General features: G+C 39.7%; 1 protein-coding gene across 1 annotated transcript in view; it reads right to left on the minus strand.

Moving 5' to 3' along the window:
- Positions 1–5,311: 5,311 nt before the first annotated feature.
- The window catches only part of LOC119436338 (uncharacterized), a 79,191-nt gene continuing 64,275 nt past the window's right edge, over positions 5,312–20,227 (minus strand). Inside the window, exon 18 of the mRNA XM_049657038.1 lies at positions 5,312–19,945. Coding sequence (XP_049512995.1) covers positions 19,687–19,945 — 259 coding nt within the window. The 3' untranslated portion in view covers positions 5,312–19,686. The remainder of the gene's footprint in view (positions 19,946–20,227) is intronic.

The following is a 20,227-nucleotide window of genomic DNA, read 5'->3' on the forward strand; positions in this document are numbered from 1 at the left end:
CGACATGGCGCTCAGTCAGGCCACAACGGCTCAACTTTACCTCATGAGCAGTCGGCTCGAAATGTTTCAGGAGAAGCTTCGTTTTCTAGACGAAAAGATCGAAGTACTGATCTCTGACGATGACATATACGAAGAATATACTATTCAGGTAGACTACGTGGATAAATTGGTTAAGCTGAAGTCTAAACTCAGCCTTGCTTTTGAGAAGAGACAGAGTGTAAACAGTGAAAACGTGTCACAGATCTCTGGAAGCGGAATGAGACTCTTATTACTCTTGTGCCTTGAAGCGTTGCAAAAACTAGAACCGGTAAAAGATAATAAGACCAAAGTTGCAAGCCATGACCGCATTGAAGAAGGTAAAAGAAATAACTGCATGAGGAGAGAAATCTTGAATGACATGGATGTACCTACTGAAGACAAAATTGTCGTGTCTAAAATCGGTAGTAACATGGTTAGTGACGTGTATCATGGAACCGAAGAGATTTTCAACTGATGTCATTATCTTGGACTTTAGAGACGTGTCAAAAGCATAAGGATGAACAAAAAGTAGCTCCTGTAGCCACGGGGATACCGAAAGAGCATTTGCACAGTGTGCAGGACATGCAAACGGTTCAAATAGCAACCTGCAGTTCGACAACGTATCTGCTCAACAGTCCAGGAGTCCACGAAGATCTCACTTTCACTAAAGAGTCACGGTCACGTCCAGGCAAGGGAACGCAAACTGATTGTATTGATGACCACAAAGGCACACGCGTGAACTGAAACGAAATCAATTCCAGCCAGTACCGGTGCCGACAACAGGAGGCCCATAGCCTGTTAGTTTATATGTCCAGTGGTTTTTGCTGCAGGAATCCCAAAGTGCGTTGCAATGTTATATATAAAGAAAATACTGTTCAGTGCCCGGAGTATACTGGAAAAATGGTTGCACAGAGTGGCAATCGGAGGTATTGCCTCTCAGCCACACGACTTTTTTTTCTTGTGTGGTATTTATTGTACTGAGTGCAACATATATTTTATACACAAGAACTACACGAGCACTAACCAACACATCATACATTGATAGTCTGAAAAGCACCTAGAAAGTACAATGTGTTTTTTCCAAATTTCAGTTTAGTCAAATAAGATTGTTCAATTGAAGGACATGTATGACCTAACAGAGTGGCTACCGGACTGGTACTTTCTCTTGATCAGTTGCCTGTCATTAACACCTTTAAGTACAAAAATGCTTGTAGTTCTCCGTGTTGTGTTACAGCTCGCCTCTGTGACCAAGATTTCGAAAACGACAAAGACAGTCCGGACGTAAAAGTTGGCATCTGTCTGTGCATGTGCATGCATTTGTGCCTTCTCTCCCTCGATCAGCATGACTATACAGCACATATAGGTCGATTCAGGTGAAGTCACAAATCGGACATGGACATACCATGCTGAATACGCTGGTTCTCGTCAGACAAGCATCGACGTTACTGAGTGCCGGCCGCAAGTCAGGTAATAGTCGATTCCCTCCCTCTCCCAAACGCGAGAGTTCCTGGGAACATGGCCTCTGAGATTGTGCACACTCGCACTACCTGATCTTGGAGCCTATGCCACACTATGTGTGGTTTAGCCAGTATCCATCAGGTGGCGACTCCACTTCATTTCGCGGCTTATAAGATGTGCCCCTCTCCAACAAGCTTCAGCACTACAGTTTGATCCTTTGCTTTCTCTCTTCATCGAGCAGCTTGTCGAGCGGACCGCTCTTTATGTAGCGATGTAATGAACTCTTTCGTTACTGCACCTATAGAAATCGATCAATTTGATGGACAGTTTTTCTATGCTTGTTATACATTTTAGTTGGCATTCTTCTACTAGCAACATCATGCACTGTCTGAAATGGCGACTGAACTTTAAATATTTGTCAGATTTGACAATTTTTGGAAGATAGGGGAGTCTGGAAAAATAAAACTTAAACTGGAGGTATTCTTGAAACTAGCCTCCAGTGCTCCTAGCTCTTCAATAAAAAGATGCAAAATTTGCACTTTGGTCGCTCGGCAAGAAAATTTTTGAAATGACAGAGCAGTGAAGACGCACAAACTTCTCTTGGGGTGTCAATTTTCTGATCTGGTGTCTAGGCTGTACTCAACGGTACATGCTCATGAGTGCGTGTTATTTTGATAATTGTGTTTTACTAATATCAAGTGCAAGCTTATTTTCTTCCTATGGGTTGCTTTTATCCATCAGCACTTCGACAGTGTATGTACAAATTATTACGAGCAATCCTTCCAGCCATGTGGGATTTTAACTCGCACAAGAACACGTACTTGATTTCAGACCGACCTTCCACTGAAGCTTCACTTGCTGTTTAATCTCTTATATATTGAACACCGCCTGTGCAAGTGTTCTTATTCATTGTTGTGCAATATTGTGCAACACTCCACGTGACTGTACAGCACTGTACAGAAACTGAATAAGGCATGTGGAGGCTCCAGCGTCAGTTGAACACACACTAGACCACCTTGCTTGCACAGAAAAACTGATTGAACGCAATAATCAAGCATTAGGAGGCTTCTACATGCTCCCTGATCTGACAACCATTACTTCTCAAGCCTAAAGAATGCAGTAAAACACAAACCAGGTGCTTGAAGCAATGAGTAAAAACAAATGTTCTCCCTACAATAGGAACTTACCCGCTTTCACATTTGCGAAGCTACTGCTTTCCCACATAACATGGCTAGCATTGATGCCAACAAATCCCCATAATAATTTTTTTGTGTTATCTGACTTACAAAAGTTGGGAACTAGGAGCCAGCTGCATATTTTGTATATTTAAGGTTTTTTTTTTTTTTTTACTCTCAGTATACTTGTGCTAAAGATAGCAAATTATTACTTTCATTTGTGTTTCTTGAGGTGGTTCTGAGAAGTTTAACATTATAATTCTCAAAAATTGTCTGAGCAATTATTACTGCTATACATACGTTCAAAACACCAGTGACTAGGCTATAATTTAATGTATTGCAGTATACATCGAGGATACTATGCCTTGAAATAAAATGTTAAAACATAAAAGTATTGTAAATGAACACATTTCTAGCAGTAGCAAAAGTGTTAAACATCTTGTCATTCGCTATGTCACCTTGTCTTGGCCAGGGCCCTCTCTGTGGCTGGTCAAACTACCTACTGCTGGGCCAGCATTTGGAATGGTCTACAGTGGATTCTTGGCCGCAAAGTTTGACGAGTGCATGACTTCTTTCAACTGAGCTTTACCAGGCTTTTGTTAGTGTTGAGAATGAGAGTAAATTTGTGCCTGTCGTCGCCAAGTTCCGGCACGTAAGACAGTAATTGTGTGCAGTTGACAAAGCAGCTTTGAAATCAGCGCTGAAACTACATTTGATTACATTTTTTTACTATATATAAAGTTTCATTCACTGAAATATTTTAGTAATTGGCTGCAAGACTATCTCGCTCATGTGCAAACTAGGTAACATACTAGCCCCAGATGCTTCAAAATGTGTAAGAAGATTGGGGTAGGTATTTTCTGCCATTTACATGGGTGATAATTTTCTTTAGACTTCAAACTTTCACTCCTGTTTTTGAAATTTCCCATATCTTATCGCCGAGATGTGAGGCGATACTAGTAAAGTACAAATTGTAGCTGTTGGCGATGGAATTCTCACACTGTGCAAGCTCCCTTTGAATGCAGTCACTGCTGATAACAGATTCTTTTTTAGCTTGTTCTTCACTTACTGCCTCATCAAAATGACCAGTATTAAAAGTGTTCCTGTCATTAGTTTCGTTACACTTAAGTCTAATCAGATTACTATGGGTACTGGGTCACAGGATGGCTGCTTTGTTAGGCATGATTATCTGTGAATGGTTTGTAATTTGATTTGTAATAATTTGTACTTTACCAGTATCGGCTCCCATCTCGGCGATAAGATATAGGAAATTTTCAATACATACAGATGCCATCGAAACATCAGTATCATCCTTGACTGACTTACATCTCAGGTTTCCGTGGAGAAATGAATGGTGCCCATCACAACAATTAGAAATATAAATTGCAAAACTATGCTGCTATTTGAATTCTTTAATATATCCATAATTTCTTCCCACATTTTTCAAATTTTGTAGCTATCTATTCGTTCTTATAAATATAAGTGCATTCAAACCACCCGATTCCTGGCCCATCTCCTGCTGTGGGTAGTACATGCCATTTTGTGAAGGCACATCATCATCTTCCCTTCTCCATTGCTTGGGAGCACGACCTTCACAAACGAAGACATGTATTAGAGCTGATATAGAAGGAACTTTTCTTCTTCTCGAAAGCAGATTGCTCAACACATCTGTGAATTTTTACTCCAACCGACGATATCAGAGGAGCTATGTCGCTGCTTTGCATTGTGCACAAAACTGCAACTTTTTTTAAATCTTTTTTTTTTCTTAAATATTTACTCCCAAATATAGAGGTGAGGACCATATATGAGTGTAGCCCATACATGAAAATATGCATTACTTATGAATGTCACTTTATACTGATCAATTTAGACTGTTCTGCCAGCCTTATTTATGGAGCTTGAAACTTTAATTTGCTGCTCTTTTTTATTTATTTATCATGGAAGAGTTTTATGAACAGGAATTCGGGACTTTTGTGCAATGATACTAACTTACTTTCCCTTTTTTTTGCCACCCCAAATAGACTAGCTGCTACCAGGTATAGAGAGATAATAATAAGCAGACAGGATAATTGCAGGAGCTAAGTCCTCAGCGTGCTACTAGACATAGAAGAAAGGGGCTGGGGAAAAAAGAAGGAAAGTAAAGCAGTTACAATGATAGTGATAAGTAGAAAGAGTTATGGGCACATGACTGCAGCTACACAATCTATAGACCTTTCTACGCCCTTTCATTCATATGACACCAGTGCATGGAAAGCAATGCTATAGTACTGTTAAGGTCAGTATTGCATAAAAAAAATGTCCAGAGAACTCCTGTTGCCATGCCACACACTTGCACTCTCTCTCCAGGCTCCTGGAATCTTCTGCTCTGAACATGGACAATCGTACATGCAAGTAAATATAAGTTTCTGGCGGCTGGAGTGTAGAAGCATACTAAAGAGTAGGAAAGCAGCTTTATTAGCCTCCCTTTACACTTTAATCCAGTCGTGGAGAGCTTTCTAATTCTGTCTTAATGCTATGGCACTGACTTCCACTGCAGACTGGATTATTTTGTTCTCTATGACTGCTTCTATGCTATCCTCATTCTCTTGTCTAAAATGACGTATTTGTTATTGAGCAACCAAGCCCAGAGCACGCACACAGTGAAAATAAAGGAACATGGACATCAGGCAGGACAGCATTTATTCTAAAAGGAACCACAGCACAAAACAAGTGCCAACACACTTCTTAGGCAATGCATGAAACAATGTCTTGCCTTTTGTTATAGAAGGGTGATGGTGCAGAAAACAGATGGTAGGATTGAAAATTTGGCAAATTTGTCATTGTACTACCTGGGATCCTGTTTTGTGGGATATAGAAAGGCATTTATGGGGCAGGAAGACGGGTTTCACCTTTTTGTACTTTGCAATACACACAGATCTCTAGACGTAGCCTTGCTTTGGCAACATAATGGTTTTGACTTCACAAGATGAGGCTTCAGATTATGAATGTTGGTTGTGTACACCTCTGCAATCTGATTGCTACGCCTATATTCCCTGCACCAGGGTGCAAACAAGCACTCTTCCTCTAATAAAGACTTCCAAAATGCCTATGCAACTAGCTTAACAGGTGAGACTGAAAATAAAACATTTTTCTTAGCCACTTACATTAGAAAGAAAAGGCAGACATGTCCAGTTTTCAATATTATATAAAGCCAAGAATTTTAACAAGGTGACCAGGGAAAATAGAGGAACGGGTAAGCATGGAATGTATCTGAAGACACTGCTGGCATATTAAATGCATGTTATGCCTGTTTAAAAAATTGTCTGCAATCTGCCTAGAATGATGGAATATAACATTACAAGATTGAATGTTTTAAATACAGTACAACCTCAGTACAGTAATCTCTTGGGGAAAAAAAAAAGATAATCAGCACCCTTGTCATAAGAAGAAGCTTGTTACTATATGTACATATATTAAAATATGGTTGCTTATTAGGAGTTGTCTGAAAGTGAAAATTGTAACACTATTTTTGCCACCTAAAGAACTCCAAGTGTGCTGTTATTCTCGTTATATCCATAAACCTGTGCTTACGCAAACATTTTCCAGCATCCAGTAACATAAGCAGTACATTTTTTGTTAAAGCATACTGCTTCATTAAAGCCAAGACAGCAATTTAGCATTCATGTTTCTGCTAGCTGGTCTTAAATATGGTTGCCTTCAAGTTGAGAAAAATGGTATTTGTGGATAACACACATGCACACACAAGAAAAACTATTTTGGCCTATAGTTTATACTTATGCACTTATCACGATAAACTGGGCCTGCATATGTGTTTACAATAGTTCTTTCCTTGTCTATATTTTACTGCTAATTGGTTACTATAATGAGGTTCTACTGTATTATGCAACACGGAACACAGTACAATTTTCTGCTTTTCTTGCAGCTTTTAAGCTACGTTCCTGTAGGGTACATTCAGATAAGAATAAACCAGGCAGCCCCATGACCATTTTTCGTTTGCAAACAAAATTTTCATCTGGGATAGCAAATTGCATCTGTTGAAATTAGCTGGCTAATTTCTTGCCAGCTAATGAGCAAAATAGTTTTTTACATCTCCAGGTTATGTTGCGACCAAATACTACAGGATTGAAATTAGAGTGACATTTAAAAAAGAATTATGATTCTTCCTGATGGCACAAAAAACAATACATAAATTCAGATACAGTGTTAGTTTTCCAACTTGATGATGATGCAGCATGCTTTTGAGTTCGTTAATTACTACTTGGGTGGTCACCATTCAGAAAAATTTTGACAGAAATTAAAGCTGACAAGTTCTTTATGGTGTTTGAAAAATGCCCATTTTCATAGTTTTAAAAATTTTGACCTCTTTAAGCATTAAATTACAAAAATCTGCATTATTTGTAGCCACAAATTTTTTACAATGAAAAAAAAAATGAAACACGACCATTTGAGGGAATAATAGTTAAGAAAGTTTCGACCTATTTGTATTAGTATAAGCATACTGTATAGTTGCAAGCTGCTCCACTTCGCCTAATTCAAAAGAGCCCGCTCCTGGAGTCACTCTGCCCCATTTTTTCCCCTTTATTTAATTTGCACCACAGAAATCTCAAAATTGCACTAGCCTTAATAACAACTGATCCTAAATTGTCATAACAAACTTTGCTTGGTAGTGTGTTTTAGTTTTTTTTGTTCTAACCCTTCAAGCAACTGCAAAATTTGCTAATCACAAATATGCACCTTCTCACTTGCAGTCTTTTCTTGCAGAAAGACTCCGCTATAACTACATGAAAATTTCATTTCAAATAAAAAGTGGTCATGGGGCTACTTAGTTCATTGTTATCTGAAAATACCTTGTATTTCAAGCAAGCAGCACCTCGACATCTGCCATTAATAGCCGACAATCTCTAAGCTCTGTCACAACTTATCTATCGTAGTAAAGATTTCAGCATGATGAACCATGCTACCGCCAAACAAAACTGGCATTGATGCCCATCCTATTCTAGCAAGTACAAAGTATTCAAGCATTACAGGGCATACTGGCCTTGAAGTCATTGGCTGTACAAGTGCAGTGTTATATTAGCACTTGCAAACACAGCCAAGCGTAGCAGGAGCTCTGCCACAGTTGCCAAGGTTCGGACAAGCACAATGAATACATTCCTGATAAATGACTATTAAAGCTTTTAAACACACATCAGCTGGCCACTTCTAGCAGTGGGACGGAGACCTTGTTCATGATTGGCCAGCCAAGCACAGCTACTGGCTGCAGTTTTCAATCAGCAGCCAGATTCTTGTCCCAAGGTGCAAAATGAATGGTAAAAAACAATACTATTGGTGTGGTGATGGTGCACATGTGAAATATTGGTTAATGAAAGGAACACCTCAGAAATGCTGAATATAAAAAAAACTCTGATAACTTGGTGCATCCCAAGCACACACTTTATGCCTTAGCAAAGTTGGTAGCCACAGCAGTTACTCAAATGTGTAATATTTATCGATGCCACATGAAACCACAGCAACTTCGTTTAGAACCTCACTGCAGAGGGTTATTTTCATTATCATAATTGCACTGTTATCTGCTTATTCACATAGCTGAGGACAGCTTTTCTTGCTTTAACAAAATAATACATACCCAGGACACTCAGGTGCCTTTGAGTAAATAAAAGGATATGTGCCATAAATACATTGTTGTGTACACAATGTGCGTGAAAGAGTGAACAAAAATTAATGGGCCTGGCTGTAAGACATTGTTTGATACAATTTAGCAATGCCAACATATTTTTAAAATAGAATTTAACTTACCACACATATTTCACCATGACTTGCAATATATTGTCTGCACAGAATCTGGAGATATAAGCTACAAGTGAAGATCTCATGGTTGATGTTACCTGCCATTGCATCCTAATGCACTCACCGGTATAGCAGGATGTATCAGCTAATGCCAATAACTAGCTGGGAAAAATGTCTATAAATATGCGCAGAACCTCATGTGGAATGTTTATGGGTATCATGACATACCATGACAACAAGCCATACACTGTAGCTCATATCTCTAAGCTCTGAAATTTGATGCTTTGTGAATGCAGTGTGTCCACAAGGGCCAGTGTGTCACAATAATACACTAGCTATAACACTGCACAAAGGCTGCACAACAATAATTAATAGTCAGCAGCAACTTTCAGGTGCTCGAATACTGCATTTGGCACTGTGCAAGACAAAAAGAAGAATTTACCCACTGCATATCACTGCACTCCAAGCCGTATCAGTGTGAATGTTTAAAACTGCAATAAGACAACTCTGCATTAACAATCATATGTGCCACTTTCATATGAATGCTGCAAACAAGATAAAAATATCCAAACACGGTACACTTCACGAAACCAGTTGCTTTGCACCTATCAATGAGCATTTGTTTCAAAAATGGACGACTGGCATCTGTCATAAACCTAAGTGCAGTACACAAAATGGACAAAGGCCCAGTCCTAACCTGGCCTGGCCTATACATTTTTGTTATCATGTACATGGGACGTCAAGAAATCTTAACAAAGGTTACCATGGACGAAATGATTGAAACACTTGAGACTTTTTAACCTTCAGTTACAGAAGGTAACATGATAATATTTCAAGCTGTGCAGTCTTAGCATATGCATCTCTTACAACAACAGTGATGTACATCATTGCTTCTGCAACCTGAATCTACAAAACACTATATTCATAAATGAACTTCATGCCATGCATCAGTGATGCATGCACTGTGTTATCACTGAACATTAAATTGGCAAATGGCAGCACCAACAAATCTAATGCGTCTTGTGTGCACATTCTATGCCCAGACACCACATGACTACACAAAATTTAGATCATAAGTGCAAGTTCTATATTTGTGCAGAAATAAACTCTGGCTGCTTTCAAATAATAATTAAGAGAAACACATACGTACATGTGTGCATCAGAGTGCATACACTTCCATGGAAACATAACTCATGTTAACACTTAAACATACACCAGAATTCAGATAAGGTGCACTTTCTGCACTCTGTTGTTATATGTACAGATCACATTTGCTTAAACTAGAATTTGCAAATCACCTATTGTAGATAGTGAAGCTTCATCTTTTCAGGAGGATTACTTGACGTGCAGGACATTACATAGGTGACAAAGTGAAACGACATGGATGAATTGCAATGAAATTGAAAAGCCAGGCCAATTAGCTGAACAGTAATTAGTGATTCATTAATCACCCCAGGACACATGCTGTGATTATACAATTGAAGCTGGTCAATCTACTTCATAGAAATCTCAGGACTAGCACTACTTCTGAGATGGCTATTCCCAAAATGTGCCACACCATACAATGGCATTCTTGTAGTTTTATTGTGAAGTGTGTAAGAAAGGCCTGCTTGGGAAAATAACACTCGGAACGTCAATGTTTTAGTGCACCCTTTTGGGATGAAATTATACTGAAACTGGCACTCGCCTGAGAATTTCTAACCATGAACATAGGTTTAGCACAGACTGGCTCAGATTCCACAACTGCAACATAAGCCCTAAAGCAATTAGTTGTAATGCTAATTAGTGAAGATAAATAAAGAGCTAATTAAACTTGAATTCTAATGAAAGTAACTTCTGCCTCTTCAAGTAGTGCAGCCGAAGAGGCAAAGCTCTACGACCTACAACTTTGATTTGTGAAAATTCCAGAAAAACAGGAACTATCTTGAAATGAGGTCTGCGAGGAAATCTCGTGCACTTCATATTTTACATAATGTTGGCCTGAAAACCAAATAGATTAAGCACGTAAATGCAACCAATGAAGTTCTCAATGTATGAGTTGTGAAGAAAGTGGCTTCATTTAAGCTATGCAATAAGGGAAGACCCATAGGTATGACCACAGATTGAACTACAGCAGATGCAGGTCATTTCCATGGCAGTTGTATTTTTAGCCTGCCAAGGAATGGAAGCATAATCGTCAGTGCCACCAAAATTAGGTAGCACTGCATTACATGTCAGCAAATTAGCGTGCTTTGCATTTTCTTTTATGTAAGCTTCAACTGCAATGAGAATGACTTTGTACAGGTATATGTTTTGCAATGGGTGTTGGTCACACAGACACACGGCTACTTTCTTTACAGAAACAACCACACACAATGAAAATGGCAGTTACATTATGAAAACGATGATTTCTAAAATAGATATCTGCTGCTGCATGTATGTACAAAAGGTTACACAAATATGATAGTGTAGGCTCTGAGGGTAAGGGGAAACAAAAGAGCAAATGATGTACACAATTAGCCATTGTTGAGTATACGTTTCTTTCACACAAAGGCCCGATTTGGCCAAGTCTAGGATGGCAATGTCAGCTAATGAAGTATGGTTCAATGCTATGAAGTATAAGCAATGTTTGTGAACTACTTCATCCCTTTCATTGTGTTTCAGGGTATTTTCTTTACAGATTGTAACATGTGGACGAAACACTGCTTTCAGGCAGCACATAGTGAAAAAATAGTCTCATCTTATGTGCACGTGACAACAGTGTGCACTATGTGCTCTTTACCATGGGTCTAAACCTCAGTCAGATGTGCTTGACTAGTCTGCTCATCCTTGATAAACTTGCTTCACTTGGTACACATGTTCACCGTCTTGTTCCAAGCAGTTGTCATTTTGCTTTCTTTCATTGCCTTCAGGATTTTTCAGAATAAGTTACTCAAGAAACTGAGTAATTACAAACCTGTCAAAGCCATATGAATAAGCAAATGCACGTTATATTGCTATTACTAATATTAGATAGCTTTAATTAAAAAAACTGCACCCTAGAAACGTCACACCTTGCTACTTTCTTTGTATGAACTACAAAAACACAAAAAAGCACCAAAACAATTTCTCTAGGCACATATCAGCTTTATAAGATAGGTCAGAGAAAGTAGACATTACAAGATTTCACTTCTAGACTACATGCCACAAATTAGGAACTTAGGCTTTCATTGTTTAATACTGCCCTTGAATGCCGATTCAAGACACTAAAGTGCTCTGAACGCTCAAAGAAAAACAAACCAATAAATAAATCATTATGACTCATACTGTGTTATTCTCACACTATCAATAGGGACCATACATTGTCACAATAACAATCAGCTGGACTTGCCCTGGTAGTGCTTCTCCCATTAATCTACCCCTTGTTCCATTCTTTGTTAAACACCTGTTGAAATGGTTCCTGAACCAATTAAATAATGTCTTTTTTAACATCCAGTTGCACTATCACCATGCAGCGCTAATGACCATCTTGCCTCTAAACGGATGCTAACGGTGCTTTCTATTCACGAAATTTCCTGCTGCCCGAAACATCAAACAATCTTTATGCAGTTACACACTGCAACAACTCAGCAGCACTTTTGAACATGAATATGCAAAAGCTTCAAGTATACACATGTAGAGATGCCAGGCTGCAGCTAGCTGCAATGCTCTGTGCATGTGCAGAGTGGTCTACAGTTAAAGGGGCCCTGTGATGCAAATAATGCATGTTGTTTTCATTCCATATTTGTTTATTATAGGACTTGATGATTCAGTGGCAGTGAAAGTACCGAGGTCAGAGCATTTAGGATTTTAATTTTCTCCAGAAATCAGTTTACCTGCCAACTGCAACGTCCACACACCAATGATTTTCGTCAGCAGATGTGAGACAGAAGGCACATGACATATAGGTTCATGCTGTTCATTTTGATTGGTTGGGCATGAAGATGATACTGTATATGTTAATGCTATGCATGTAATCGCGACTTTTAAACAAAATTGTCTTTTACGATTTTTAGAGTTATAAAGAGGTCTCAGCTGCTCGCAATATAAATTAAAAAAAAAAAAAAAACACTTACAACTGGGACAAGGTCCCAGTTGTAAGCGTAAACTGTCCAACAGTTTATACACACTAGGGTGTTTTATGAGCTCTTTCTCCCCTGAGAGGGAGCTCATCCAGGCACCCTAACACAAAGTGTGCTCTTCACTTCGCGCCGTGTTGGGTTTGGTGGCGATTCAGGTTCGATGGTGATTCAGGTTCTTCTAAAGGTGTTTTATCATATGGGATGATGCATAGCACATCACTTCATTGCAGGATATTATGTTCCAATTCTGTCATATGAGAGAAACTCACTAGAGAGTTTTAACCTGCTCATAAGCATATAATATGGCGTACTGAATAATAGCACACTAGAGCACTGCCGGTGCCATCTTGTGACACTTACGTCAACTAGAGTGCATTTCAACAAACATGTTCTACCTATCTGCTTGTACAAAGGCATTGGCAGCAAGAATCATTTGCATATACCAGATTTTCTTTTTTCGCCTTCTGCAAGAAAATGACAGAACATAAATATTTATTGGGTTCTGTGGTTGAAAGCATCACATGATGTTACCACCAGTGCTGCTGTAACGTGCTACGCACGTGGAGATTCTAAGCACAGTAACAATGCTTGTCAAAAAGTGTGGCTACGGGTTGTCGGGGGAAAACCACGATGGGAAAACCACGATGGGACGACAGCTTCCACTATGTTAACGTAAGCAACATTTTGATTAGAAGCAGCGCAAGTCCTCGTAGGATGAATGAAATGCGAAAGGGTATGCCCCTTTTTGTTCATCTGCTTTTACATCGAATTTGTAAGTTAAATAACTTTCATTTGCTCACGTTTGTCTTTATTTTTTCATTTACCTCAGGACTGACTATACAAGAAAACTGAAAGAGAAAAATTGTCACACATCCGACTGTAGCACGAAGCTACAAAGGAAACCCATACAGGCTTCTCGGAAAGAAAGCTTTGCAGTTGAAAAATTTCAGACCAGGGCGAATTTTTTTCAGCTGCAAAGCTTTCTTTTTGAGAAGCCCATATGGGTTTCTTGTGTAGCTTAATGCTATAGTCGGGTAGATGACAATTTTTCCCTTTCATGAACTTTTCTCCACCTTGCGGACTTCTGCAGAACTGATTTGCCATACAAGGAACCTGTTGTTGCACAACACTTGGCAGTTAAAATAATGTTGCAGGGTGCCTTTAAAGAGAACACTCTAACGTGTGGCTCTCACTTTGCTGGCGCTCTAGGTGCATGTGCCGGCTGAAGCAATGTTAATGCACTGCACAGGTGTGTAGAAAGAGTCCAGTACCACCAACCACAAGTCATCTGCTGCAAAGCTGGGCAATTGTACATTTGCCAAAGGGGAAAATTCACATGTGATCTACACTTGTGTGTTCCCTTTAATAGTGGGTCGCATTGTACACATGTAGTGGACGGAACATGCACAGACTTAAATTGCCCTATGAACTGTCTTACAGAAATATTGACACACAAAAATTTTGTGTCGTGTTTTTATTTTGCTATATCAGATAATTATCAATAATAATTTTATCAAATAATTGATTATTTCATTTTTCAAGCCTTTACCTCCCATAGACGAGCGAAGTGTGTATTCACACATTTTCCACACCGGCTACCATGGATGAGCGAGCTAGGCCGCAGTAAAAAGTGTCAATTTATCTCACCAAGGACAATCTGAGTGCATCCACGTGTCTAGTTCTGTATTTTGGTCACAGATGGCACTGCAAAAAATTTGAAATATCAGCGGAAGGATTTCTAAAGTTGACAACAAGAAAAGTGGCATCGTCGTTGCCTTCGTGGGGCACGTTTACAAAACGAAAACACACCAAGTGGGTCATACACGACTAAATGTGATCCCACATGACAGTCGTTTGTGTCACAACTCTCACAGGCCACAGAAGTCATATTTGGGACATTACCTTTTTGTTTTGCTTAACTGAAACTGAAAAAGCGAACTTCAAGAAGCGCAGTGAAGCCAACTTTCATTAGCATCAAAAAAAATTTTATGCACATTCTCAAATTAAATTTAGCGCTCTGAATGTATTTCTGGAATTTATTTAATGTGCTGCTTCTATCAAGCATTTAAAATAAATCTGTATTTTGAGAAAGTTTCTTTTTAAAATAATTCAGGAGGTAAAGGGTTAATGTGACCAGTTCAAATGTGCGCCATGTGGAGCGCAGCTTCATGGCATAGTGTGTGTTGAGCAGGACTCTTAATTACATCACATAAATTAGAGTTGGTGGTCATGTGGTATCACAAATCGCTGATGCAGACATCAGGTGCAGTGGTCATAGGCCACACTGTGACAGCGTTGCCAAAAGATGGATGCACACTGCCATGTGGACCATTCTTCATCCTCTATTCTGCACTCCTCTGCATTCAACGTGAGATAAACCATCTCATGTGGTCAAGCACTATTGTCACTTCTGGCAGAATGCAGACCACATTCTCTCTCCGATTATCCTGTTAGATGCCTGATACGCTCAGCTTCCAGTGAGATGATCTTGGCGTGGCAAGTGACCACTGTACTGGGCTGACCAACCTGTGCCTTGTGTGCCAGTGGTTTGTGATATTATGTGACCACCACCTCTGTCTGATACCTGTGATATAACAAGGAAGCTGGCTCAACAAACTTGGACCCACATGCAACATGGCCCATGTTTTGAAGTGGTCACATTAAAGATGATGCAATTAGCTATTTGTTGTGCTTTAAAAAAAATGAGGCTTCATAGATTACAGAGTCGGCAGCTATCTAATAAAGAAGAAAAGAGAGATAAAAATTCTGTGTCAGTACTCTTTTAACGAAGTAGCAGGACAAAGTAACAATTCTTCTATGAAACACACAATTTCAATTCATGCTACTTGATGTCAAAACTGATTTTTCGTTTAGACAGTCTCAGAAAGGTTCCAGTTTGGCATGACTTTTTTTTGCTCACCATGCATAAAAAGCTGCATGGCAGAGTGCAACTTTGATTTTGAGTTGTTTCCAAAACACTGTTTATGTGTTTTATTTGACAATATTTATGCATGGCTACAACTTATAATTTAACAACTTTTTAAAATTTTATTTATTTAAACACAATCACTTAGGTTTGTGACATAAATAATTGCTCATGCCGGGTTCCTAGTAGTGCAAGTTAATTTTAGTATCTAATGCCAATTTACTGAGTGTGTATTCATGTATAGTAATTATATCTAGAGTTCTATGTGCAAGCACTTCATTCAAAAATTGATTTTGGGCATTTGAACCTGATGAAACAATAATAAATCTACATGTCACTGAAAGTTAAGACAGGCGTTCATTTAGAAACAAAAGTGCACCTGCTGTTCTCTTCATTAATAAACAGCAGTGGCAGTATATCAAAGAAAATGCAAGAAAAAAGAAGACAGCACCATCCTGAATCGCACACACTGAGGGTGAAAAGGTGCTCAATCAGCATGGGACGGAACCATTTCCTCTTAAAGCATTTCTGCAATTCTTCAAAAGGAGCTTGAGCACTGTTGCATGTTAAGGCATCTTTTTTTTTTTTCTTTTGTACATAGGCAGTTAAGCATTCCATAGGTTATAATGTCAAGAATTGTAGAGTAAAAATTTAGGCATAAATTTTTATCCACACCTTATACAGGTGGTGTAGTAAAACATAACATTACTGGCCTAAACTTACTGCGCAAAAAATGTGGTGGAGACACATTAAGAAGAATTTTTACAATATGAGCAGTCTGTATGGCTTCTAAGATGACACTCTAGAAGACAGTCCTTTGTGTATCCATAGATGCAGCCTTCTCATCTCACTCAACTGACTAAAAATTAAGGTTGACTTAAGCGCATTGCCAGCATAAGCAGGAAATGCTATATCCAAGCATATGTCTGTGCAGTAGTAGAAAGCTTTACTGCACAGCTAGCAATAAGCTTCTGTTTTTAACAAAAAAAAGTTTTATATCCAAGCATGCGCACACCTAGTATATAGCTAGCACTCTTTCGTTTTTGAAAACAGAAAATATTAGAGCACATGCCCATGTAGTAGTCTTGCAAGCATATTCATGCTCAAAGGCCAAAAACCAGCTTGTGCTGATATTTACCCTTCAGATAACAGGAGCCATTTGATGGAACAGTTTTACCTTGAGGCAAATTTACCCTGCAGTGAAAAGGTGAAAAAAAAAAAAAAGTCCCTAACAACCTCTGGAAAGTCAGTCATTCCACTGAAGCATAGTAGAACAAGAGAGCGATTGCAGGTAACAATTATTTGGAGGCCCATTCACAGAGAATGAATAGAATGCACCATTGTTCTCAGCACAAGCCACTTAACCCTATAAAGCCTAGCATATAATTTTTCATCCACTGCAAACACACAGTACAGGAAGGACAACAGATGTGGCTCAGTGATTATGGCATTCTGTTGCTGAACAGGAGGTAGGTGATGTGTTCGATTCCCTGCCACGGTGGCTGCATTCTGATGGGAGTGGAAAGCAAAAATGCTTGTGCGCTGAAGGCCAAACTACACGTACGCGTGCCAGGACACGAAGGCTCGTGCCCACGCACCTCCCGTACGCGCAGATGGTGCAGGACAGATTGCACGTGTCGAAGTGCGGCTCGAGCACAGATATCTAATGTTTACGCACGCCAAGAAATAGCGTTATCCAACATAGTGGCACCCATGGCTCTCGCTTCAGCGTGAATTCTCGTGATGGCTACGTTCTTATTCGCATTGATCGCCAGTAATTATTGAAATGAGCTTTCACTTTCTCTAAACTCACCTGAAACGTTAGTTATAAGCGCATAGCATGTCCAATGTCCGAGATCATTCTGCGATTCCGGCCCCCATAGGGCTAACGAGACACGTCCGCATAGCAACAACAGGATGGTTGCTAATGGATTGTCTTGGCTTGGGTATGTTTGGCACGAGGCACCAAATGAAACGATGTCTACCAAGGCGAAAATGTGAGCTAAGCGGGCGTGTGCTGACGTGCGTCCTGTAGGTTGAAATTGCCATTACTCACGAGGCGCGGCAAACGCAAAACGCGTGAGCGTGAGCTTTCACGCGCCGGCACGCGTACGTGTAGTTTGGCCTTTAGATTTAGCTGCATGTTAAAAACTACAAGTGGTCAAAGTTTATCCTGACCATCCACAACGGTGCCTCTAATAGCCCTAGTGTGGCTTTAGGACGTTTAGACTTCATGAATCACCCAATAGACCAAGGACAAAAGATGGTTGACAAGAAGAAAAAAAGAAATGGCAGCACAGAGCTCTCTTGGTTTATTTTTCATGTGCATAATCTTTCGTTCCTCTTGCTGCAGTGCTGTGTGTTTGTATACAACCACTATGGTTACTAGCAGCCTGCAGTAATAGCCCAAATTATAGTTGTTCCCTGAGGCATCACTCACCCCCCTTATCTTACAGAAAAACAATTCTATAGAAAAAAATAAAAAAACAGCACAAAATAGACAGCGACACGAAAGAGTGACATGCACGCAGCGCTGTGTGCATGTCGCTCTTTCATGTCCCTGACTATTTTGAACTTGTGTTCTTTTTTTTCAATGAATCACCAACACGCCCAAGCTTCCACGATAAGTCGCTTCAAAACAATTTTATAGAATGCATCAAGTAATAATCTATCCCTATGAACACCTGCAGACCTAATGATCTGCACAGCACTGCAGCTCATAACTGTGTGCATTATGGCCATCTTTAGCCACAAGTGGCATTTTTCATGTTTGCCTGTCCATGTTTCTCATCATTATGAAAGTGTACATGAATTATACGCCAATATGCAGGCTCATGAACACCAGCACAATATTACAATGGGGTGAAACATGTGCAAAATCAATGTGATAAGGTATATTGGCATTTCCCTGCGAGTGGGTAAAGCAGGGCACACACATCGGAGAATATATTAACATGTAGCTCCTTCCTTATTCTATGGTTCCTGCAATAAGACTGACACTAATTTTGGTTGCCAAAAACAAAAATGTGTGAAGTGGTCCACAAGTGACTTGGTTTAAGTACTACAGACATAAAGCATGAAAATCAAGGAGTTTAATATGTGGACCCACCAACATTACTTATGATTCAAATAGCTTCAAGGCTTGAATAAGAACAAGTGAATAAAACTTGCTTGGATGCTGGTGACAAAAATTTATGAAGCCTTTCAATCATTAGTCACACTCATTACTTCTAATGTGATTCATTTACTTTTTTTGCCAAGACACTAAAACGACCCATTCTATATTTTTTTTAACAGGGGGAGACCATAATCACAGCATTAGGTCAGCTAACTGCCAAGCCTAAATTGCGTCTAATGAAAAGGGCTGTCTGTTTCATGCTTTGTGAGACACTACAGTAACCTGCATATATTTACTGCAACAACTTAAATTTCTTGCATATACAAAGAATTTGTTGGTCGCAAATTTTGAACCAAGACATTTTGTAGTGTATACTGTAAAATAGAGCATTTAACATTAATAGCCTGCTTAGTTGAATCAGTCAAAATAAAAAAAGCATCATCACCAATTTGAGCACAAGCACAGTACACATTTAAAGCTTCGAGTTGCACCAGCTACAACAAATTAGGTCCTGTTCCCAGTGCATACACACTTCCCTTCTCTTATCATTTCATGGTTGGCGCTTTGACAAGCTTTTAGTGAGCATGTGTACCAAGTAGGCACCAAGGGCATGGCCCTGCACTCGGTGGCAGCTTCGTGTGGCAGTGCTAACATGCCAGCATTTCGACCTTGGTATTTGTAACAGCTAGGTTAGTCTGTGCAGATTTTCCGATAGTGAAGCACTAAATTTTCTTATTTATAGACATTTCCAGATCACACAAGCAAAAAGGGCAAAAATTATAGTCTCATTTTCTACTACATTGCCAAGTCATCACATTTAAAATAAATGTGCCACATGGAGCAGCAGTGCTGCATGTCTGCACTAGGCTTTTTTCTGCCCTCAATGCCAGATGCAGCTTGCCTGTCAGTTTTAAAAGATGCATTTAGAGCTTTTTGCAGAACGGTAGTATTTTTCAAGGGACAAGTCATAGTCGTGTTCTTGGGTAAATGGGTGAAAAACAAAACTAGGAAACAGTGAAGTTTCTATGCACTACTTTCACCCAGACAGAGCAAAAGGCGCAAGACATTACACCTTGGCTTTCGCTACCACAGAAAGTCGAGCCTATGGGTACAGTCCTGTTCGGATCACTGCTGGGAGGAGGAGGACTTTGAGCCCTGTGGTGAGTCACTACCACCTGAAGATAGTGAGGACCCACGGAGGAAGGAGCGGAAGGTTATGTCCTTGAGGGGCCCTCGGCGGAACAAGCTTGATGCCTGGGGACCTCTGGCCTTGGTGGCTCCTTCCTTACTGGCCAGGTTCTTGGGGTCAGGGCCTCGTCGCAAGCTTGGGTCAGGACCTCGTCGGTTGTCCGGGTCCGGGCCCTGCCATGGCATGTACTCACGCCTGCACCAAGAAGAGAAAAACATGGGTGCCTTTGTATGAGAATTTTGAAGCAACATTCCCTTCTGCTAGCCTCACTGAAGAAAAAAAAATCTATACATGAAAAAAAAAAGAACTTCTAAATGAATTTATTGTTCTTGGCGAGCTCTTGACAACCTTTAAGGTAACTGCTGCTTGCACATTAGCCAGTACAGTAATTAGTTAAACCTTTATGCACTTTCATTCCCATGTTTTAAAAAATGGCAGTGAAATTTAAAAAAAAAGGTCCTTGCAGAAGCCCGCTTC

Source organism: Dermacentor silvarum, chromosome 1 (assembly GCF_013339745.2).
Source record: "Dermacentor silvarum isolate Dsil-2018 chromosome 1, BIME_Dsil_1.4, whole genome shotgun sequence".
NCBI lineage: Eukaryota > Metazoa > Arthropoda > Arachnida > Ixodida > Ixodidae > Dermacentor > Dermacentor silvarum.